Raw genomic sequence first — 25,407 nt, 5'->3', positions numbered from 1 at the left:
CCGCCAAATTCTAATTTGACAGGGCACCCCTGGCAGAATTGAGCCGCCCCTTTTACTCTCAGTGCACTGAAATATCGACCAGGTGAAAAAAAAGGTTGCATTTGTCCATGTCGGAAGCTAGTGCATGGGTTTATGTGTAGAAGTGCATCAGTGTAGTTTGCACTCTGTGTACTCTGTGTGTACAGTATGTGTGTGTGTGTGTTTAGGGTTGGGGGTTTTGGTGGAGCAGAGGGGCGGGAGGTAATGGGAGGGGGAAAAGAGTCGCTAGAAGAACATCCCCGGTCTCACAGCAACTTCAAAAGCTCCCCTTCCCCAGGATATTAAGCGACTGTGATGAAAAATTTAGCAAGCGTTAAATAAGGCGCTTTGAAGTGATCTGTTTTGGCTCAGCAGTCTCCGAATTTCCGTAGCCTCTCTCTCTGCTTTCGCCATTGCACTATGGAGAGAGGGAGAGGGAAAAGGTGGTGTATAAAGTGCAGGGGAGGGGGTGGGGGGGTGATGTCTTGTTGGTTGAGGCCATGCCAACATTAACAGTACAGCCAGTGGCATACAGTAGGTGCATTGGACGGGTTGCCTAACCCTCTGCTGCTGCTGCCCCCCTTTGGCTCTGTAGCTCTTTTTCTCCTCATTTTACCTCTTACTCCCCAACGTCTGTTCTCTCACATCCCTTGAGTCCCAGGCCGACAGATGTTGCTCACATGTTAGCTTTGAAAAGAGATATTTTTTTCCCTCTTTTGCGTGGGTGTAAGGCAAATGTAACACAATATTGATAGGAAGTCAGACGGTCCCCCCATGGGAGTCATTTTTATATACAAACTCGGGTTCTTTAACATTATATATATATATATATATATATATATATATATATATATATATATATATATATATATATATATATATATATATATATATATATATATATATATATATATATGCGCATACACACACACACTGCATATATCATTTCTAAACGACTGGGCTTGGGTTACTTCGGGGACCTCATAATACAAAATACTTTGGCTTGTGTAGCTTGAGCAAGACTCTTTCTGTCGTTTCAGTCTTAGTATCTTTTCAAGAAAAAAAAAGATCCCCGCCTGAAAAAACGGAGTAAGTTGATCTCTTACTACATATTCATGTTGACATTCATTTCACATACATCACTTCTAAGAATATTATTTTGGTTTTTGAGGACTCCTGGTTTCAACACGCTCCAAATTAATTACTTGGGCAGAATAAGAAATGGTAGCCCGTAATGAGTCTGGTTGGGTAGCTTCATTCTGTCAAGAAACTAGGCTGCCATTTAGTTAGTCAAGGGAACCTTCCCTGAGATTTTCCTTTTTTTCCCCGTCTTTGCTCATTACTTTAATTGTAATTGTAATCCTTTATTGGAGCTGTCCGCAGTAAAGGAGAGTTATGGTTGGAGTGGGGGCGCGAGCCATAGAGATATTTCATGATTATTGGAGAAGACGGTCACTAGGTGGCAGCCACTAGTTCGGCCTTGCTGTAATTACTAGGTAGGGAGTGATGGTGTGTGTGTGTGTGTGTGTGTGTGTGTGTGTGTGTGTGTGTGTGTCTGTGTGTGTTGCGTCGCGTCGTGAGACGTCTTCAATACTAACTTTGAAAGGGAAAAGTCAGATCAATCTGTTCCTGCCGTTACCAGGTGAATAGATTCACATATGGTTTACTGTGTAAACCTATACCTACATCATATGCTGTACAGAGCTAGAAAGGAAAGCTGCCTATACAGGCAGCAGTGCTTTGAATTATATATATATTTATAACTGCAGATTGATACATTTTCAATTATGTGAACATTAGAGTGTGTAGACCAGCACATGGCTCTGTGAGCTATTAGGTTGGCAAAATGACATCTTCCTTTTCCCCCCCACTGACCTTCCTAAAGCAGGCCTATAGATTAAGACATAAACTTCTTTTACCACATTCTATCGTCAAGCGCGGCCTGTTGTGGAGCCTTTTCTCTTTGGGAGATGCGTAAGCAACACTTCTGTTGTTGTTTCTCAGTGTGTCGCTTTGTCGCACGACGTGAGCTGTGTTTGTTTCAGTAGTTAATGATACAAGAAGGTCCTTCCATTTTATTGTTGCTGTGTTGCACTTTTTCGCCTCCTCGCCCAACCCGGCAACTCGCCTCCTTAGAGGACTCCGTATGAATTCTCACTGTCATGTCCAAGGACGAGTGGCGCAGGGTCAGCTAATTGCTTTTATGATTATGATTTCACGTCAGATTTATCGTGCGTGCTTGGAGCACATCTCCCAGGTCCTGCCGACGTTTGCTGGCTTGGGCGGGGAAAATGAGTTTACAGCTTCCAGCCTTGACTTCTTGTTTAAGTGCAGGTCACACTTTTTGACTCATTAGAGTTAGAGCGCGGAAGGGAGTGAATCAGACATGCTTTTCCTGTAAAAGCCTCTATTTTCTCTGACTGTAAGTGTTTTGGTTTTCCTCATCGTTTGGCCACAAAACAGCGTTTCTCGACTTGGTCTTCAACATGTGCAAAAACTTGGAGGTCATGAGTTACGCATGACACACACACAAGGAGTTTTGCTTTTTTATCGTTTGAACTTTTTTATGGTCCATAAATCTCTTTCGTATTCATTTCTGTTTGTAGATGAAAACATGCTTTTTTTTCTCTTCTCCTCACATGCCAGAATTCCTTTTGATGTTGGTGACTTTTTTTTCCTGATGGTTCCACCCAGCTCTTTGAAAATGATGAGCAGAGATGAGTCCAACCCAAATTTTTATTATTTTGTGGTTTCTGCCTCATGTGCTGTAGCCGGACTAGATCTGTGTTTGACAGCTCCTTTGAGGCAGTGTTGAGCCCTTTCGCAACAGTGCTTTACTGCTTTTAGCTTGTTCCCTAAACTTGGTAAATCACATCTTTTACTGAAACACCCACCAGTTGCCATGGGATCCAAATACTTAGCTGTCACCAGGACGTGTCAATAATGCACGTATGTATAGATAGTGTCTCATATTGCAGACCTTGGGTGTTGATTTGTTGTAGTAGTTTTGACCTCACCCTGACCTTCCTCGGTTAACCACAGTGTGACTAGTGACAGATGCTGCCTGGGAATTTGGTTTGGATAGAGTCTTCTAATGCGCAGAAAGAATGCCTCTGCTACTTTTAAAGAAAGTTCATGTTGGAGACATGCTTGAAGTCTGTGATTACGCAGAATTCAATGAACTTTAATGAATACTTAGGACTTTATCTGCAGGGATTTTTATCTCGGCAAGTACATTAATGTGAACTGCATGGCAACCGAGCTGTAATTTCCTATTCTCCCACAATTTAGTGAACTGTCATAATATGTTTACTTAAGGAATGATAGAAATACGACACCAGTTTAATTACAGTGCAGTCATTCTTACCTCAATATACTTGGGAAAGAAGCCTTATTGAGCCGAGCTTCCTTTTTTACTCACTATTCCCACTTTGTAATTACTCTGGCTTGATTTATTGTCTTTTCTTTGTGTTTACGGACGTAAACTGCAGGAGCGGGTAACTGGGTCTGAGAGTGGCTTGTCTCCTCAACAAGCGAGACATGGAAATCTCCCGATGAATCTGAGATGTCTCCGCTGTCAGGACTGCTCACATCGCTCTCAGCCTCCAATGTCACTTTCAAGGCATAATTACACAAGTTGTGTTGATTAGTATGAGAAGCAATTACGCTGGCTTTCCGCCGCAAATGGGGGGATGTGATGGCTCTTGATTGACAGGAAGCATCCTGGCTTTAATAAGTAAATGACTATGGTAATTCAGGTACTGAGGTCCTTTGATTTGTCAGCATCTTTATGTGTGTGTGATTGTGTACAGTGTATATATACCGTATATACTGTATGTATGTCTGTATATATATATATATATATATATATATATATATATATATCCTCTGATTTTAATTACAATTTAGGCATTTAATGAGCAGGAGTGTCATCAGTAGCAGGTGAGGCCTTGCACAGACCATCCTCGTGAGCCTCCTGCTCAAGCCACGTTCTCTTCTCTCCGAGAAAATAATCTATCAGTTGTATAAAAAGACATCGTTTTGACATGTAGAGTTGTGGGAAAAGAGGAATACTGTGTTCTTTTTTCTGGTTCTCTTTTGCCCATCTTGTTTTCAGACGTGTGGAACCTCAAAGAACAAAATTATTAGTAATTGACACTTAGGGGAACGTTATTATTCTTTATATCTTGCTTCCCACTAAGTTATTAGCTGTTAATTTGTCTGCCAGCTCCCCTGCAGCGCCAGATATTTGTTTAAATGCCGGGATCCCCTCAGTGTATTTGTAACTACAGTACTCTTCTGAAAATTCTGCCCCGTCTAATTATGCAATATAAAATTGCCTTTTAGGCTAGTGGCTTTTAATGAAATAATATTAGGACTAGCTAAGGATACGGATAAGCACAATAACGCTTAACAGCTATGTATGCAGAATTATCCTGTATAACCTAGCTATCATGGAATTATCTTCAGCCTTACTGTTCATGTAGTCAATGTGCATGGCTTTGTAGTCAATGTGCATGGCATGTGCAAGCCCAATAATTCTTATCACAAACAAATACTATATCAAAATAAAAATAAAAATCCACTAGGATCTGTATTGTACATATTTTAATTAGGTTCAAACATTGAAAATAAATTTGAAATTTGATTGGTCCAATCCCTTATGTCATATTACTTCACAGCTGCTTTGTTAGCCACAGTCGGCCTAATCTAGTAACTCCCTGTTTGCACTGGTAACCCCCTATAGAGTCATACATGCATAAATATAATAAAATAATTTGCACTTGCACTCACTACCCGAGCTGTAATTTATATGGATTGAATGAGTGCTGCATTGTGGAAAAGCATGAGTGGACCAAATGCTCGTTTGTCACCTCTAATAAATGTTGGAATGTAAATTATGAAGTTATGCTTCAGATGTAAATGCACTTTATTTCAGTCCTTTAATGCAAACAGCCCACTCCAATACATTAAGACAAAGGGGGTTGGGGGCATGGAGGGGATAACTTGGAATTCTGACTGTTTTCACAATCAATAATAAACACAAAAGAGCCTAGATGGAGAACATTATAACATATCTGAAGACGGGTTCATAAATTATTGCATGAAAGCAGGCTTGTACACCAAAAACGTAAATACATTAATGTTATTAATAATGTAGTGACTAATAGTTCTATCAAGACTGTAATAGCAGTTTAATGGAATATGACAGCAAGAATGTATTACACTTCTTACATTTAGACGGGACCTTACAGGACATTTATCAGGGATTTCTGAAACATTTTTTTTTATTATTTTGTTAAGCTAATTGCTTCTTTTCCCCCCCCAATGTCTTTTCTCCTAGAGGGGTGAAAAGGAAAAAAAACGAGTAATGGATATTAATTAATACGCGTCAGTTTTCTGCGTTTGATGAAAAATAATGACAGCAAAACGCTAATGGGATTTCAGGGTTTCTCTGTGTGTGGCGCCCTGTGATTGTGGCTTTATCATGGGAATCAGGAAAAAAAGAGATAGTGGGCTACTCACTGGGCCTCAATGAAAGTGACTAAGAACATAGAAACAGCGATCATTCATCTTAAAATCCTACTAAATAGAGTACTCAAGCTAAAATGCTGTACCTTAATTAGTCATACTGTAGATGCTGGGAGTGTGATAGAGTAGTGCACTCACTGTGAGGTATTCTGAGCCTGTCTTGAGTTGTGTGGAAAAGTTGCAGAGTGATTTATACTTAGTTACACTCCGGTGTCGTGCACCGAAAATTGCCGATCTACACTGCAATGGGTTGTGAGCTTGTAGATCTTCTATTTTTGCCACGCAACCAAGTACAAATCCGGTATGGGCCTAACTTGTTCTCTGTGGTACGATGGTGTCGCTTGCCGAAAAGAACAGATTTTCCCAACCCACTTGTTTGTTTGAAAATCTGTTATATCTGGCAAGGCCTAAAGGAAGCTTTAGGCCTCGGTTTACCTCTTCTTGTTGGAATGACGCCTTCCTCACCTGCTCCTGAAGGAGTGTGTCCTGACAGAAAGAACGACTTGAGGCATTTCTGGCACATGGCTATATCTGATCTTTGTGTAATACTGTATGCCAGACAGACAATGCATGGGCTTGCTTTTTTAAACACACGTTCCAGGGTGTGGATGCGTCTTGTCAAGGACACTTTTTTTTACTGATTCTTCTTGAACTGCACCCTCCTCTTGCACCTTGAGCTGCACTGGGAAGAGAAAATAATAGGACATCTATACCCTCATCCACAGTCCACTACAGTCAGCATGGGGGAGAAACCCTTGCCAAGTTCTTTGTGTCCGCAGGCAGTCTGCAGCAGAAAGAGTAGCTTTAACAGCTATCATTAAGGTGGGGCACAAGTGTAGACCAGCAGTGAAACAGAGGCTGGCACAATAAAAAGTAGTCATTGCTCAAGCCACTGGCACAACCGGCAATTATCCAACACCTGGACTGGCTCCCCTTCCTGGCACGAACGCCAAGGCTGTCGTCCTCTTGTTAATGGATTGATTGACAGGAAGACTGCATTTGTTTTCCTTTTGCAGCTCTCCTGGCATCTGTCTTAAGCCCGACACGCTTTGATTAAAATAGCTGATGGACGGACACGGAGCGGCTTTGTATTGAACATGTACAGGAAGGGAGTAGCGGGAGACGGTGCACCCTTACAGGTCAATTTTTACACTCTCTGAGTAAAATTGACACGTAGGATTTTGCTGTGTGCAGAGTTCTGCAGACACAAAAGAGCAAGTGAACCTTTCAACTTGCCGCTCAGTAAAACCGGATTCATACTTGCTCGTACAACGGTGTTGTGAGCTTGTAGATCTGCCGTTGATGCGGCGGACACCGTCCTAGGAACGGAGTATAACTTAGGGATAAGATGTCAGTGGCCTGTAAGTCAACGGCAATACTGCACATCCTCCTTGCCCCCCCCCCCATCCCCACCCAAATCTAAATATGACCCGCCCCATCACTCTTTTCCTCATTTATTATTATCACTATGTGACTTGTCTCCCGTCCATCCCTGGCTATTCCTATCATATTATGTCATACATTTTATCCCCCTCCCACCATGCATGCTGTGGAAAGTGGTTTTAGGTATCAGGGGAGAGGAGGGCAAGAAGAAAAGGAGAAGTTGAGGGGCTTTGTCGAACGCCCCTCTGTGCGTTTTTGAAATGCAGAGAGTGGCATTGTCATGTGTTTTCTGTGTCAAGGTCGACAGAGAATGTCAGAACAGGTGCGCGTCTGCTGCTGAGCGGCTTGCCAACTCAGCCCCTTTGCTGTAACACGCCACCCTGTGTGACATTACAGTGGCTCGCCATGGGACGCCTGCCTGTGCTCTTCATTCTGTTGTTGGAGGAGCCTCGGTAAGAAAATAAATAAATAAACCTAAACATGCAACTCTCAACAGCACGTGATGCTCAACGTGGAGTCCGGGGACCCCCGGGGGTCCTTGAGGTGGTTCCAAGGGGGTCCCCAGCTAGATGATTGATAGTTGTGTGACAAACGGATGCTTACGGGTCTGTAACTCTGAGAGTGTACACTCACACTCGGAGTGAAATTGACATTTTGTATCAAATATGGGTCTGTGTGGCCTAATGCATATCAAACTGGAGGACCCATTCAAACCAGGAAAGCATCTGTGTGTAACCACTTAAACCATTATTTTATACTTTGGGCTATTAAAAAAATAGCAGATATACAAGCTCATAGTGCGGCACTACGAGCTTGTAGATCTAGAGTTAAAAATTTCGTTCAGGGGGTCCCTGGAACGAAATATTTTTAGATGGGCGGGGTCCGCGACCAAATACATATCATTTTGGGAGGTTCTTGACATGAAAAAGTTTCAGAACCACTGATATAGCAACATATATATATATTTTAACTGTTAGAATTTAGAAGACATTTGTAGAATCCCCAGAAGCAAAGATTGCTTTAATTATTTTATGTATATGAATTCAAAGATTTGCACACATTTTCACGAAAAAAGAAAAAAAGCTGAATAGCCAAAGAAATCTAAAAATGACACGTGAAAAGGGTTGAGAGTCACTGTTTTAGCGTTAACATCATGCTGAACTTTGCCCTGTGGCTTTGACTGCTGCACAGTCAAGACGCATATGGACGCCATGTACTGTAGTGGCAACACACACAGCATGTCGTTATGATCATGGCTTTGTTATTTCCTGTTCATCTTTTAATGCTTTGTTAAGGTCAAACAGAGTATGAAGACTATGTACCGTGTATATATATATATATATATATATTATGTACATAATATTACTGTTTCAGAGGCGTAGATCCAGGCTGTGTAGTTTTTGGCACTCACAAGAGGAATAGTACAATATAGTACTAATGGATATATTGTAGAAAAAAAGAGATAGAACCTAATTCATTTGATTTATAACACAGCTAAAAAATAGTCTCTGTCGGGTGGAAACCTCTCAGCCTCGTATGTCCAAAACTGTTACTTTTCAGGACTCAAATTCAAAAGTAGCAAAAGTATAACAGATCTACAAGCTCAAACGTGTTGCGTCACGCCGCATTTTGAGCTTGTGGATCTGCTACTTTTGATGCTTTTAGTTTTGTGTGATGCTGTAGTATGATCAAGTCTGGCATTCATTTCACGAAAAAACACAAAAAAGTTAAAATATGGTGATAAGATGTTTCTGCCCGACAGCAACGATATGATAGTTCTGATTTATAGCCTATGGCTGCAGTGAAAATAGTTGGTTGACAGCACCGTAGCATACACGTTCTTCACAGTGAGTGCATTGTTTTGTTAAGTATGTTGTAAAACCTGAAAAATATGGTTGAACTCGATGGAAAAGGTGATCCAGGTACAGAAAAAAGGAGCGTCAAAAATTTTAACCCATTCAATCCGGGAATGCATATACATGTGTCATTTTAGATATTTTTGTTTGCTATAACCATTATTTTATACTTTGGGCTATTCAAAAATTGCTCATACGAGCTTGTAGATCTGCAATTTCTTTTGAAAAATCGTGAAAATGTTTGCAAATCTTTGAATATATATATTTTTTTAAACGATTTTTTTAACTCAAATCTTTGCTTCTGGGGATTATACAAAATGTCTTCTAAATCCTAACAGTTTTGTTTTTGTTTTCTTTACTTATGTTGCTATATATATCAGTGGTTCTCAAACTTTTTCATGTGAAGGACCACCCAAAATTATATGTATTTGTCCACGGACTCCCCCCCATCTCAAAATATTTTGTTCCAGGGACCCCCAGAAGCAAAGATTTGAGTTACAAATGTTCGCTTTAAAAATACATATATTCAAAGATTTGCATGCGCTATGAGCTTGTATATCTGCTATTTTTTAATAGCCAAAGAAATCCAAAATGGCTTTCCCGGATTGAATGGGTTAATCTCCACATTTCCCTACATTCAAATCCGGCTCAGTTGGAATAAAAGAAAACCTTATTTATCAAGTTAGGTTTGATTAAATGTAATATTTTAATGACGCCCCAAATCAGGTTTGAGAGAGAAGGACTTCATGTTTGATCCTAATGACGTTCCCAGACGATGGGATGAAGAGAGAAAAATATATATATTTTTAATTTCAAGTAAAATACAATTCAGTAAAACCAGTTTGTCACATGTTCCATTTCGGACTTGTGATTATTGTCAAAACTCTTCAAAAGTATTCAAAAATAGCAAAAAAGAAATCTACAAGCTCTTTGTAGATCGGCCTTTTTATTTATTTATTTGAAGCCGTTTTGCAACAGGAGGGCCGCAGCCAGAGGCTATGGCTATTTGAGGGTCCTTGGCATGGAAACGTTTGGGAACCCCTGTCGTAATCCTAGGCTTGACATGAGACACGTCATCCTCACTGGCAGTTGGAGGCCCCAGAAGAAAAAAAAAAGCCAATATTTTTCTGTCACTTGTGCTGATTGGAAACAGACTTTGCCTGATACCTCTGACTAAAACTGAGAGGAGGTCTACTGTCTTAAGTCCCCCCCCCTTACTGTTACGGTGATTTCAGACTGCCTTATCCCCCACTGTAGATGTGTGGCCCATTGTCTTGGCAACTGTGTCTAAATGTTTCTGACAGGTCTCAGTGTGAGGCAGAGTGCCTGGCTTAGCTGTCAGGCTTTTTCCATCTTCCCCATCTCCGCTTCGCCACCCTACCACCTCCTGACCAGTAGATGGCGATGTTAATCTTCTTTGGCACTGCCCAGGCCTTAAAATGCCTAGCCATTCTCACCAACATTCTTCTCTCTCTTTCTCTCTCTCTCTCTCTCTCTCTCTCTCTCTCTCTCTCCCTCTCTCTGTGGCACTCACTGAGGAAAGAGGGGTTTTTCACCCCTTGTGGAGGGGTCATGCTACCAATTCCTAACCCCCCTTTGAAGACCATGAAATTGTTGATCCAAGACGCACGATTAGCGCATTGAGGCTATTGACTGGCGAGGGGTTGACGCGAGATTATAATGTCACCGGAATGTCACAATCTGTCTGGCTTGTCGTTGTGGGCATCCTCTCATCCTGTGTCACAGTGCACTCGAGAAGGAATCATTTGATCAATAGAAGGAACACCTCTCCCTATTGTCACTGGCCTCTCCATTGTAGCTTGATTAGACATCTTGGCAGACAGGGATGACTGCACTCCAAACTGATGCCAGCTTGCTGCGTCTTTGGCCCTGCAAGCTCTCAGTCATTTGCCTATTGCCGTGGCTTCCTGCAAGTGTGTGTGTGTGTGTGTGTGTGTGTGTGTGTGTGTGTGTGTGTGTGTGTGTGTGTGTGTGTGTGTGTGTGTGTGTGTGTGTGTGTGTGTGTGTGTGTGTGTGTGTGTGTGTGTGTGTGTGTGTGTGTGTGTGTGTGTGTGTGTGTGTGTGTGGGTGTGTGTGTGTGTGTGTGTGTGTGGGGGGGGGGGCACGCACGTGAGTGTGTATGTTTGTGAGTGGGTGTTGCACTGAGAGGAGTGGTGTGGCTTAACGTAGAGGGATAGGCTTGTCACTGTAAGTTGCTTGAGACGAAGGCGGCTCTTCTCCTGTCACCACAACAGAACTTCTGTGGTGCGTCGTCTGGACACAAGCTCCACGTTGTTCGCTACTGGTGCCGCTTGCATTTTGCCTCAATCAAGTAATTGGTTGTGAAAGGCCAGGGGAGACTTGATGATATGAAGGACACGTTACTGAGCGATGGCAGCTCCAAGAATGCCTTTGTGCTTTGTTTACATGTCGTTCAGAGTATTACTGGTTTTTGGTTTTCTTTTCAGTTCACGAAAGTACTTGGAAAAGAACTAATCCATATGAATTACTTCACTGAGGCTAAAAGCTCATATTGTTCCTGCAATATTGATGTTTTTCTTAAGTCTAAACTAGCCATCCTGGTTAGATTGTTTTTCCAGAATGTAAACTGAGAGGCACTTTAACACATTTTTCCTTTATCTACGTACGTTTTTGTCCAAATTGCAATATGTATTTTGTACAAAAATGTGATTGTTATTCAATTGTTTTCATCCTCAAATTTCTCTAAAATATGTAAGTTTTAGTTACTTTTTCATAACATTTTTCATTCAATCATGTATGTTACAAACTGTTTAAACTTACTGTTTAAGTTTAAACAGTATTGTTTACAAGTTATTGTATTGTATATCACTTAGGCTACTGTATCATCAAACAGTGTCATCTGATTTTAGAGTAAATCTTTGTGTTAATCACCTAGCCACAAAAACTTTCAAAAAATGTTTTTCTTATTTTTTTCAAATTCTTGTATTTATTTATTAAAAAAAATCGATATTAACATGCCCAAAAATTGCGATGCCAGCGTTAAAGTGGTTAATAATAATGAATCTGAATTCCTACACATTATGAAGGCATTTTTAGGTGCATTCTACTGAATTGAAGTTGCACTGCAAGTGCGCCGTGTCTGGTAATGCTCTTTCCCAGTACTAACGGGCACATGGAGCTGCTTGTCACCGAATGTCATCATTGACTGTAAAAGAAAGAAGAAAAAAAAAGCTTCGAATTACAGGAAAGAGGCACTGCATTAAAGAACAAAGGAGATCGATGGCAGTACATTAAATTTTATGCGAATGAAAAAAAAAATCAACTAATTAAAATTGATTACTCCTGCTTTGTAAAAGTGTTTCTGAATTAAATTATTGTATGAAAACATTTTGACCAATCGAGGAGCCGAGGAAGTATCCATTACTGGATTGCAGCTGAGAAGGGGGCTGGAATGTTTTGTGGGTGGCTGAGTAGTTTGTTGTGCTCCACCGCTGCCTCGCCACCCCCCCCCCCCCTTCCACCCCCATTCACTGCTAAAGTGCCACGGTTTAATCTCTGATGACCCTTATCTCTCAGAGCGGCCCCAGCCTCCATGGTTTGGGCCTTTTACCTGAATTAAAAGGAATTTGTGGGCTATACAAGCCAGTCTTTTTGGCTAAAGTGAGTGAAAGTGAGGTGTCACTGACAGAGGCAGCTCTCTTTAGTCATCGGGACTCACAAGGCCCCTGTGGGGATGTCCTTATCCAAACAGTCATCTGTCTCTGTAGTTTAGCAAGGAGTAGGGCGACCCTGCTCTGCAAAATCCTGAGTTTTAATTTAACTCTGAGAGTGTAGAGAATATGTATCAAAATGGACCCTTACTGATATATTTGGCTACATTTGTACACTCTAAGTTACAAATTGATAAATTAACACTGAATAGTTTGCGGTGTAGACAACCACACTTCACAATTACACATTTGAGAAATGTTGGCTTAAACTGTAATCTGTTTCTCTCAGGGCATTTAAAAAAAAATTTTAGGATACTTATATGTTTCTTGTAGATTTCAGTTAATATGTGATATTTCACTTGGGTCCAAGAAGGTTAGATGATTCGGATACAGATATAAATTTCTTGTCATATCACACAATTACAAAATTGGGTAAACAAGAAAAGTACGCTCCACAGAGCGCAGATCCCCACCAGGCCGGGTTGCCTACCTACCTATGGCTGTGTTGCGAATGTTATAGTGCCACCGTGAGGCCGATTTGAAACATTTGGTGTGCCAGATCTTCCTTGGACTACTGGGAGTGTGTGTGCAAAGTTTCCCATCAATCGGACAAGGCGTTCAGGATTTGTGGCAGTTTGTTTTAAACGGGCCGCTCCTGCAAACTTTGAAAGCCAATTATATCCAGTGGGAATAGAATCTGAACCATCTGACAGATAGATCTTGATCACATGACTACAGACATAAGGTGTATCAATTTGAGCGAGGTTTGGACAAAGTCTGTAGAAGTAGTGGAAATGGGCGTGGCCTATACAGGGATTTGCCGACGGTTCAATAGTTATAGGCCAAAAGGTGAATCAGCTTGTTGTAGCGCAACCATGAGGCCAATTTGAAGAAATTAGCCAGACATTTCTTCCTTGGTCTATAGTGAGAATGTGTGTGAAAAGTTTCACCGTAATCGCACCATGATTCCGGTCTGGCTAATCAGGACACTCTCCATGGTGCTGCTTTAGAACAACGTGAGGATGCAGGTGTTCACACAGAATTTCTTCCAGCGGCAGAGGCTTGCGTTGCTGAGCCTTTTTCACCACGCGTGTGGTGTGTGTGTGGCACCTCAACGTTGAGGTCCTCAACGATGTGTGCGCTGAGGATCTTGAACTCACTGGCCCTCTTGTCTTGCGTCCTGCAGTCCATGATCAGCTCCTTGGTCTTGTTGACGACGACGCTGAGAGCAAGGTTGTTTTCCTGACACCATAGTGTCAGTGATCTAACCTCTTCCCCGTAGGCAGTCCCTGTAGGCAGATGATGCAGTTAGAGCTGTCTTGATGAATTGAATACATAGGACCACAATAGAAACAAGCCTTCAGGGCTTATTGTGTCGTCCTTTTAGCATCATTGTATAATCGTACCACTGTACTTTTTGCTAATTGTTAAAGTATTCAATCAATCAATCAATCAATGTGGCCGCGCAGTCGTGTGTATACAGGGAGTTGAGGAGAGTTTGATTGATTAAATACTTTATTAACAGTTTGCCAATTGTACAGTGGTTCTCGGCACAGAGTAGTCGGCATGCAGCCCTGAGGCTCTCCTATGTTGAGGGTCAGAGGGGCTGAAGTGATGTTGCCTAATCTCACCACTTGGCGCCGGGCGTATATATATTTTGCAAACCGGTTACACAAAGACCCGCCACCGCCTGCCTCTGATTGGCCGAACGGCCCCCTATGTGACGCATGCGGAACTTCTTCGCCCCCACCGTCACATTCCAGGAGGACAGCACTGTCCGGCTTTCCTCCGTGGTGGAAAATAGTGCTCTGCGCTGTCACTGCCTGGGGGGGGGGGTCTGGTCTGTTTGAGGGGGGGGGGGTCTGTCTGAGTCTGTTCTCACCAAGTGGGCAGAGTGGTCCGCCAAAAACTATGCCTAAACCTAACCCTAAGAAATGTATTTGCAACGCATTTTAGATGAGATAAATAAACAGTGGTGGAAACAGGATTCAATCCCATGGCACTGGTATTGGGAGTCTAATACTTAACAGTGCACGCCACGGAGAGATCTGGTGCTTCAGGGGTTTGGGAGTTATTTAACAGGCAGTTCCGCGTGCGTCACAGAAGGGGGCGTTGCCAAGTTGTTGACAAGGCAACAAGCTCTGGCCAATCAGAGGCAGGGTGGGGCGGGTCTTTGCGTAACCGGTTTGCAAAATGGATATACGCACTTGGCGGGGGCTCATCAGGAAGTCTAGTGTGCAGTTGCCATGGACGGGTGCCTCTGAGCTTTTTGTTGAGCCTGGTAGGAACTATTGTGTTGAATGCTGAACTGTATCTAATCCCCCGTCATCTGTTCCCCTCATTGTCAGTAGATCTGTTTTGACGATATGCAAATTGCCAAAGGTCCAGTGAGGCAGGTGGCATGGAAAACATTTCGTTTCTCACCAATCTCTCAAAACATTATCATCTTTTTTATGAGGCTTTTCAGGAAATGGAAAAAAGAGTGTTCAAATTTATCCAATGTAGTTATTATTTAGTCACAAGCGCTTGTTTATACTTTACATTTCTTTATAAAACCCACAGACAGATTTAACCACTTTAAACCTGGGCATCCATATTTTGGGCATGTCTTTATAGGTGAAAATGCTTCAAACAACAAAAAAAATCTTTAAGCTCACAACGTGAGCATCGCAATACGATGTGAGATTGCGGCTATTTCCGACCCTTTTGCGCAACACTGTCATACAACAAAGTATAACATAGGATTCTTTCATGAAAAAAAAACATAAAAAGATAAAATATTGAGATACAAGGTTTCTGCCCGACAGTGATGATTTTATCTGCACAAAATTCTTTCTTGAAAACTCCCAATATGGAACTAAGAAAAATCACACAGAACACTTGGCTGCTAAAACGTGTTTTCTATTTGTGCTAAAATGATACTAAAGGGGGAAGGATTTGGACAACTTTTATACTGTTTCTGCTTTTTAGATTAGCCTACCTCCAGGGCTTTATTATATATGTGCATGCAAGTATTCAGTGCTCGCTAATCCACGTAGTTTCACCAGCTTAATCAGTCTTCACTTGTTTTATCCTTCAAGGTTGAACAGCACGGATCCAGTCAACTCTTCCATGTTAATGGCGAAAGGCCTGATAGGGAACTGCTGCTGAATGGAAAGTTTGGTCTGAACATGCGATGGTCTTAAAAGAACCTGGTTTCCATGCGCCCACCCCCACCCCCCTCCTTCCTATTTTGTCTGCAAAACGTGTGTAATATGCTGTTGATGTCATGTTTGTAGCCTTGCCCACGGGGCTACGTTGTCACCATGTAGCACTGTGTTATTTTTAAACCCAACATCAATGAAGGTTTCCATGACCCTCTTTTTTCATCCATTGAAACGTTGACTCTGACCTTTAATTTCAGAAGTTAGGCCATTCAATAAAGATTAACCGCATTTTGGGGGTTGTACGGTTCGGAAAACCAGCCTACTGTGCTGTATTGTACTGTATCCCCCAGAGCATTATAACAGATGTACAACTAGGACTGTATTAGTTTGTCATTAGTCACAGGACAAGCCTCACATTTTGCCAATACTCCTTTTTTTATCAAATTTTATTAGTGCCAAAGTTGGGTTCTGGTAAAGATCACTCACGGTAATGCTTCATAAAGTAGCTAGTCTCAGTTTTGCCAGTGGTTCTCGAGTTATTTGTTTTTTGTGCATGCCACAGACCTGCCACAGACCTCATGATATCATAGGCTCATGGCTGCGTGAGCTGCATGTCATCCCTCCTCTGAAATGGTCTTAAAAGTAAAAAGTAGCCGTTTTCAAGAGTAGGGCTACAACTATTTTGATAGTTGTTTTTGTGATTATCTATCACTTTATCGACTAATCGAGAGCCGTGTTTTCCTTTAAAAATGTGTTAAATTATTTATATATCAATGAATCAACCTCAAAATTAACCCATTAAAACCAGATATACAAGCCACGCTAAGAGCTTGTACATCTGCTATTTCAGAACATTTATGAAACATGTGTGAGAACTACTGATTTAGAATGCATTTGTAGAATTGGTCTCAGATTTTAATGGGCTAATTAAAAATGGAATATTCTGATTAAGCATTTAAGCCCTATTTTATACTTTGTCTTACAAGAGTGTCAATCAAAAATATCAAAAATAGCTGATCTACAAGCTCACAACACACCGTGACGCATTGTGAGCTTGTGGATTGGCTATTTTCAAAAACAAATTTACATTTTGAAAGGAAAAAAGGGAAATTAAAATGTTTCACACCCAAAATCGACTTAATTTGATTCGATTATAGATGCGTATATATATATATATTTTTTAAATCATTGATTGAATCTATTCGTTTGATTAACTGTTGCACTCTGACTTTATAGAGCACTGCCTCACAGGACAGAACAAGATGCCAGAGATCACATCACAGTGTTTGAACTCAAGCAGGCTTCTTCCAGTGTAGCCTGTGGTGTCTGCGCTAGCTGTGTCTGCGCTACTGTAGACGTGAAAGCTTGGCTAAACGGTTAGTTCTACACCTCACTTTCCCTCTCTCCGGGTCACTAATTCCTTATATCTGTTCCCATGAGGCCAAGCACCCTCGGCTAAAGGTCATATTAGGCGTAAAAGATGTCACAATTAGAAGGGCATTTAAATCTGTTCTCGTTAAAAGATTAAAATGCACTGTTGGTCACATAAAGGAGAACATAAGAGACAAAGAGGAAATGCAATAATTGCATTAAAACCGTGTTCTCTTTTTTTTTATTCAGGGTTCTGGTATCAGAAAGGTATTGGGTTATGGCATTTAAGACAGACTGATAGCGAGTCACCCATGAAAGCACCTAATTAATATAGAGCTTCATTTTTCGCTGTCTCTCTCTTTCTCTCTCTTTTAGACCTCCGAACCTTTGTTTGGGGAGGGCTGGAATTTGAGACTTGCGTAACGTAATTTCTAGCATGTCTATCAGCCTGTTATTATATCAGGGGCACTTCTCCACAAATGTACAGGCCAGGGCAATTTGGAATGAATTGATTCACACTGAGACTGAATCCTATACTTGCTAATGATTTCCTTTTAGACCCTCCATTGTTGCCCCCCTTGGCTGAGAGTTCTACCATCCACTCTTGAGTGTCTTCATTATTGCAGACAAATGTACACACATACCGTCCTTTTGTAGAATAGATAGCTTGGATTAGGGAGTGTTTAAAGCCTGCAAATGAACTTTTATTGAACAAAAAATGTAACATGAATGGGTCTTTCTTCACTTTTTGAATTGACCCATATGCGTTGTTTTGTTGCCTTACGGTATATATCTCGAGCAGCAGAGTGGAATATGGGGTATGAGTGGAGCTTGGGCCGTTAATGCATTTACTGCTCACATCTAAAGGCCCATACATTGGTTTGGGGAAGTGGCTCGGACCGGAGTTATACAAATAGACAACGAGCTCTAAAGAGCGGAAGGTGAGTTGCAAAATGCTGCGTCACTGCATTATGACACTATGAATGATAGCTGTTGGATGGCTGCAAGTAAGTAAGGATGCTTTTCACCTGGATATCCAAAAGTGAAAGGAGCATTCTTGAAAGTTAATCCATTAAGTACCGGGAACGCATCTGTGTCATTCTAGATTTGAGCTATAACCATTATGTTATACTTTGGCTTTTTTTGAAAATTCTTGAACATTTGTGCAAATCTTTAAATTACATATATTTTTGGAAACAACATTTTTAACTCAAATCTTTGCTTCTGGAGGTCCCTGGAACAAAATATTTTACAAATGTTAGCTTTAAAAACGATATTCAAAGATTTGCACACATTCTCAAAATTTTTCAAAAAATAGCAGATCTACAAGCTCATAGCGCTTGTATATCTGCTATTTTTGAGTAGCCAAAGACATCTAAAATGACACGATGCGTTCCCGGATTGAATGGGTTAACTCAAGTTGGCCCTCTGCAAACTGTCACTCAGGAAATGGCTTTTTTTCCCCCACAATTGTGACCTAATGGAAATATAGAGGAAGGGATCCCTTTTTATCTGCTTTTGTTCAAAAGTTGCTCTGCAGAGTTCATCCGCTCACTCTTTTTAAACTTCAAATACTGAGACCAGCTAAAGCAGACCCTGGGGGTCCCCGGACCCCACTTTGAGAACCACTGAGCTAAAGGAAATAACTCCATTCTACACTGCCATATCCACTTGGTTGGAAGTCAGTATCTTTACTCGCTTCCTGAAATCGATCTTGCATTTCACAGCTGAAAAGTACCGGTATTTGTTCTACAGCCATATTATACTTCTGTGCTGTTACTAGTTAGAGCAAAAACACACGACTGGTTACATGTTTTCTATAAGCATCCAGCAGTGGAGTTCGAACATAATTAGATTTCATACTCATTGCTCACACTTGAAGGTGGACAAAAAAAATCACGATTGTAATTTTGAGACAAGTGCATTTTTGCGCATTGTCCAATTCAAACTCGATAACATTGCCGTAATCTTGTCCACTCATCAACTTCACTCTCTTTAAGTGTGTTGGTTAATGTTATCTTTTCCTATGATTGAGTTTTCGCCTCTTTTTCGGCTTTACCTGACACTTTATTGGTTATCCGGTTTGTAAAGATTATCGGTCTTAACATGGAGGCACTTAGGTGCATTAGCAGTTTTCATCTTTACAAGAAGCATTACAAAAAAGAGATTAATAGTTATACTAGCCAAAAGGTATTTACTGTACCGGTATTCCGAAAGGCAGGGCTCATCCATTATATTAATATTGGTTGATCTTTATGCTGCCAAACCAAATGTGCAAGTGTTGTACTAACATGCAGCCCGCCCCCTAAAAGCCCAATTGTGTGCTACCCTACACTATAACAGGGATGATCTATAAGTCAATAACAAGACAAGACTGAAATCTGTGCAATGTGGTTATAATTGATTGAGATGTCTGGGTGGAAGTTTCGCAAAGCAGCTATGTCATCTGCTAAGAAGTGCACTTTTCCTCTCCCAGAAGATCTCCCACTACAATTTTAACCAAATGGACATTTGCCTTATTAGTTTGCAGCTGAGCTAGCTGTGGTCTTTATTAAGATGTCATAGTTACGCCCATTAACATTGACACAATTTTTTTGTCAATAGTATGGTATTGACAATTTAGGAAAATGTAAACAAGGATCACTAGTTCAGCAGATTCATCCACTATTAGGTAATTTGCTTCTCATAGGGGCCTGCATCATTCTCCTATTAACTGGAATGAATATTGTTATATTAGATTTTTTTCGCCTGCTTGTCATCCGCTTATTGCTGCCATAACCGCAGCTAGTCAGGACATTTTGCTACTCTGAAAGGCAAAAGCTTATTCTGTGAGCAGAATGATGTTGTCTTGTTACCAAAGGGATATTGTGTGTGTGTGTGTGTGTGTGTGTGTGTGTGTGTGTGTGTGTGTGTGTGTGTGTGTGTGTGTGTGTGTGTGTGTGTGTGTGTGTGTGTGTGTGTGTGTGTGTGTGTGTGTGTGTGTGTGTGTGTGTGTGTGTGTGTGTGTGTGTGTGTGTGTGTGTGTGTGTGTGTGTGTGTGTGTTTTTACAGTATCCGTTGGCCCACAACATCAGTTGGGGGTTCACCATGCAAATGGTTTAATCTGCTTGTCACAATGAAGGTTCCGGGTGACTGCCTTTAATAAGCCCTCAGCATATAGAGATCCAGGAAATTCCTCTCCCCCCTTGCGTAACCCGTATGTACAGCAAAGGTCATGGTAATGTCACAGTGACACAGGAGATTTGTGTCCCTAAATAATTTGTGGAGGCCTGTCTTTGGGGAGAAAGAGTAGCTTTTGATAAAATTAATCGTCTTCACCTTTTTGTTTTTGCAATGGTGTATGAATGAATTGTGCTGCAGTGTAGTGTTCGGTGACGGTCCTAGATCTGTGAAAACTGTATGACATTTTGATTATGTGCTCCTAACTGTACATACATTTGTGTGAAATGGGTCAATAATCTTGTTTTTTTTCCTTGATGTAGCCTACTTGTCAATTTTGAAACATTGCATGCGAGATTGATTTACCAATCTCCCCTGATATAGTGGTGCTTTTGTCACAGAAAAATAATCTAAGTCTTTAGACTAAACCTGCCCCGTGGATGAGTTTTGAAATGCAATTCTTTTGAATTGAAACAGGTTCATAGTATATGCAATGCATTACCCAAAACGAATTACCAGTGGCAGTGTGCTCAATCACTTTGTATCTTTCAACACTAAAAGAAAAGCGGAGTAATCAAAACCTTTCAACCTATTAGAGGGATGACTTTTACAATTGAATCACGGGGACCACAGGTGCGATAATAAGTCATCTAAACGCTCCCATCTTCTGTGTTCCCCTTTCTCTGTGTTCTTTCATGTTTATCTATTTTAGGAGGCGCCGTGAAGTGGCGCCCACTTCAAATTTATGTTTTAATGCCATTTGTGGATGATTTTTTTCCCTCCTTCCAATTCTAGGAAATGCATACCGGGGTGGAAAATTAAGGTGCATCTCGAAGGAAAACATAATAGAATCGATGAACGCTGTGCACTTAAAACTACTGATGTTCTGATGCCATTTAACGTTCTAGTGCATTAACGTTTCAAGTCATTACAACCTTCAGGCCGGGTGATTTGATCACGGCACGTTTTTAACTGGAAGAATTACAGAAGTTTTAGCCTAGGATTCAGAAGTTATTAGATACAAATGATCACCTCTGCATTAAGTATAGATTTTCTTCCCCTGCGCACTTAAGAGTGGAAGTTTGTCTTTAAGAGGGTAATAGCAAATTAAGCTCCATACTCCATTTGTCCGGCACTCTTGATGGGCTAATTTTATAACTGCTGATTTGTTCATTCCCCAGATTTAGCTGGAAAGTGGTCAGGTGGTCTTACACCTCCTCACGGCTGGGGGAGTTGAAGCAATTGTCAAATGGAATCCATTTAGGCTCTTCATCCAGATTTTTAACGAATATATTTCTTGTAGAATGCCTGGACTGTTATTTTGCACTGGACTGCTGTTCTTGCATACACTGTCTAGTAGTGTCTACTGCTTGTCACATTATCTCATTGCGAGGATTAACCAATTTTTGGGCGTGTGTGTGTGCATGTGTGTGTATTTCCAGATTGTCACGGCTGTGAAATTCCTTCAGAACCCAAAAGTACGTCAGAGTCCACTGGCCACCAGAAAAGCCTTCTTGAAGAAAAAAGGTGAGAGTTAAAGTGAAAAAGATATGCCCTCAAATTGTATTACTGTTGGTCTTTGCTGGGTGTATACTGCAGTCTACAAATATAAAATGTCTATTACAATAGTCTAGCATATACACATGGTTAATGCTGCAACAGCATTGCTGCAACAGCATTAACAAAATCTATATTAAAACAATTAAATGCAAATCTCTTACAGTGATTGGACAGAGATGCACACCCAATGTCCTTTTTTGGGAGGCTTGGTCTGTAGAGGTCAAAGGTTGTGGCCATAGCTTTTTGCCCTGGGGGCTCAGATATGGGTCGATTTAGCTGCAGAGTGCATGATTCAAGGCCCTCTGAATAAATGACCCACCAGTCGGGATGCTCCTTTGGGTTCAGGAAAATTAATATTGACAAAACCCCTCTGCATTTTCAATGGAATTATCAATATTACCTTCCAGCATTTTAAGCCTTTTACTTAATTTAACTGTTGTCGTAAATTTGAGGCATGACACGGGAAGGTTAGGATGTTAGATGTAGGGAGGATGGGTACATTTGCTGGCTCATCAGTTTCTTTGCACGAGATTGAGATTATTTCTACATACTAGAGAATCGTTTGATAAAATAAGGCTACAAGACGGCACCATCACTCTCAGGGCTCATTTATGTCAAGGCAAAATATAATCAAATTGTTTGGTGCTCCAAAAGAAGAGGAGACTTGTGCTGAAGGTGCTTTGCCTTTTTTCTTTTCTCAAATAGGTCTTTGATTAAAGAATGGTAGCTTTACCTCAGATAAACTACCCTTAGCGGCGAGTGCTTCTCTTTCAATTCTTCACAAAACAGTTCAGTACTTGGGGGACTAATTCATCGGCAGAGCTTAGGGACTTTGCCTCTATCATTAGAGCAGCCCAGCAGTGAAAAGTGAGCCTAAAAGCTCCATGACTGGGGAAGGTAACCTGAAACCAAATCCATGGTTGCCGGCTGCTGCTACACACGTCTCATCTGGCCCTAATGACTCTTGATATCTTTTGAAATTTCCCTGTCTTTGCGTCTCGTTATTGACAAGTAAGGCATGTTCATAATCCACCATTGGTTATCTCAAATTCGATAAAGGGCTCATCAATACCGAATGACGTCATCCACTACTCTGTCACATTTCCTCCTTCTTACTTTCAGCTTTGTTCTGAACTCCGCCAAGCTCCAGAAATGGTTCCTTCTTACTGCACTTTAAGTATATGAAATATGTATGATGCTTTAATGGCAGATTTATTTTGGAAAGTAATTTCCACTCTGGATCTTAACGGAAAGTCTTTATTTGCATAAGGGCATTGATCCAAGCGAGAGAGGGTAAAGATGGGAGAAAATAGAGTAACAAAACACTAAGCACAACCTGCTGTTTGCCAAATTGCCTGGACGAGGTATTCATTGGGTGATTAATGAGTCGTATGGTAAACTTGTGCAACAATCTACCCATGATAATATGATGTCAGCCCTAATTCAAATGGGTAAACAAACTAAGGGAGGCGTGCACACCAATGTTATGGAGGTGCTGAAAACAGTGAGTAAAATAAGTAAAACGAAGTCACACAACTCGTAGACCTGATGCAAAAATATTTGAGCACTGATTCTCAACGTCAGGTCCGGGGAACACTAGGATGTCCAAACGGACCCTTACAGGTCTGTAACTCTGAGAGTGTACAAAGAGAACCATTTGATTCCATTTGTTCAGTCTCAGAGTTAAATTAACACAGAGAGTCTACACTCTCATCATTACATTGAGAAACAGTGATCCAGAGAGCAAACCAACACTTGGACTGTCAAGACTTCCTCAGGGTTTGGAGACTGAACCACCTCAGACCTTTTTATTCCATTGCCCCAGACTGATTTTGAGCTTACATGTTACAGATTGCCTCATGTCAGCAGTTGGCCATTTTGACTTAGCCTCACATCGAGCAATGCAGTTATGTCACAATGCTGTATGATTTTGTCAGTGCCTTGTGCAAGTTGAAGGTTAAGAAGGAAACAAATCCTTAAAAAGAAAGGGCTCACAAACCATTCATATCAAGTCAATTTGAGTTAAACAAAATTATTATTATTATTATTATGAATGTATTTATTTTTATTTTGGTGTTGAGTTAAAGCACAGTTAAACTTTACAGGTGTGGTTAGCCTAGTTACCTTGCGAACAAAGTGGTTCTGGTAATGTATAGAATTACAAAATCCGACTCAGCATTTGTATTTAGAGGATGTTTTGTTATTCCACTTGTAAGAAATGACAATAATACCCTATCAGTCATTTGTAAACAGACTAGGGTTTTGTAATTTTACACATTGGCAGAATCCGCTTTGTTAGCGTTGTGTGCCAAAAGTGTGACTTTTCGGCCCGTTTCACAGTGCAAGGTAAGTAAATGGGGAGAATGTATTGGATCATCAATTTCTAATCTACGGAGCAACTATTGAATATATCTGGCCAATATTTGGAGTTAGATCATGGCAAGGTAACTACACAACCCAAACCTCTACCAAAGTTTAATTGTGCTTTAAATTGACCACATTCCTGTGCTGTTATTACTGATCCCCCCATGATTTCTGCTGTGGGTAAAATTACTAGAGTAGGAAGAACCCAGCTGGTCACCCCGCTATAAGTAAAGAACATGATGACAGTTGGTTCATCGTCCGTCTCATTTCATCCTTTGAGCCAAAGTCAGACATAACGGTGGACATGGTGACGGACCAAGAGTCATGGCCCACTTATTTCTTCATATGTACCCAGCGTACCGTACTGTCCTCTCAACCTTTTGACCCCGAAACTCAATCATCCTCATACTCCTTTCCTGCCACCACAGCAAATATGTCAGTCTTAATTTCTAATGCAGAGTAATGTCATATTTATGTAAATACTTCTGGATTTTACTCTATATTAACAGCCAGAAATGTCAAAGCACACATAAAATGAAACAATACCATCTCCCGGTAGAGTGGAATTTAAATTGGATTCCTCTTGCTGGCAGTACTTACGCTGGCTAGCTGATGAAGGGGAAAATAGGCCGCACTTTGATTGCATGTTGCAGAATCTTTACACAATAATCTCACCAGTGCATATTATTTCCCTGCATATTTGTGCCCTAATCTGCACTGAAGGATGTCTCTCTGGTTGCATCTCCTGTTTTTTCTGAAGAGATCCTAATAGTCTGGTTTATTTCAATATTCATTGAAAAATGTAATATTCTATTTTCTTCCCAGCTGTCAATTTCGTGATATGAATTGGCAATTATGGACTCCAATATTTATAGCTTCTCTTCTTCCTCCAGTCCTTGTTGAATAAACTGCCAAAATATTGAAACTTTGTCACATAGAACTTAATATAAATCAAGATGTATACGCAAAGATTGACTTCCTCCTCCTCCTTCTACTGTTGACAGTGTTGCTATTGAGTGGGAAATGAGTTGCATTTAAAGTGTCTTACCAAAGAGTGCCATCTTAAAGCAATTTTGGGCTTTGCCAAGATCAAGTAAATTTGAGTGTGTTGGAGTGAAATGTAATGTGTTTCTGCCTCATCTTGTGAATTGTGCCATCCATGTCCTCTACAATTAACAGATGTGACATTCAACAAGCTTAGGGACTCATTTTGGCACTGCTATTCGAATCTCAACAATTAGCAATCCCACATATAATTACAAAAGCGGGGGAAAAAGTAATTCTCAGGACATAGTCAACAACATTTTCCATCCTTCAACATGTCAT

General features: G+C 40.9%; 1 protein-coding gene across 1 annotated transcript in view; it reads left to right on the top strand.

Annotated features, from left to right (window-relative positions):
• Window positions 1–25,407, top strand: part of pex14 (peroxisomal biogenesis factor 14) — a 59,392-nt gene that overhangs the window by 5,590 nt on the left and 28,395 nt on the right. The window contains exon 3 of the mRNA XM_080444199.1: window positions 21,600–21,684. Coding sequence (XP_080300325.1) covers window positions 21,600–21,684 — 85 coding nt within the window. The remainder of the gene's footprint in view (window positions 1–21,599; window positions 21,685–25,407) is intronic.

Source organism: Gymnoscopelus braueri (assembly GCF_963280865.1).
Source record: "Gymnoscopelus braueri genome assembly, chromosome: 12".
Classification (NCBI taxonomy): domain Eukaryota; kingdom Metazoa; phylum Chordata; class Actinopteri; order Myctophiformes; family Myctophidae; genus Gymnoscopelus; species Gymnoscopelus braueri.
This window is presented reverse-complemented; position numbering and strand designations above follow the sequence as displayed.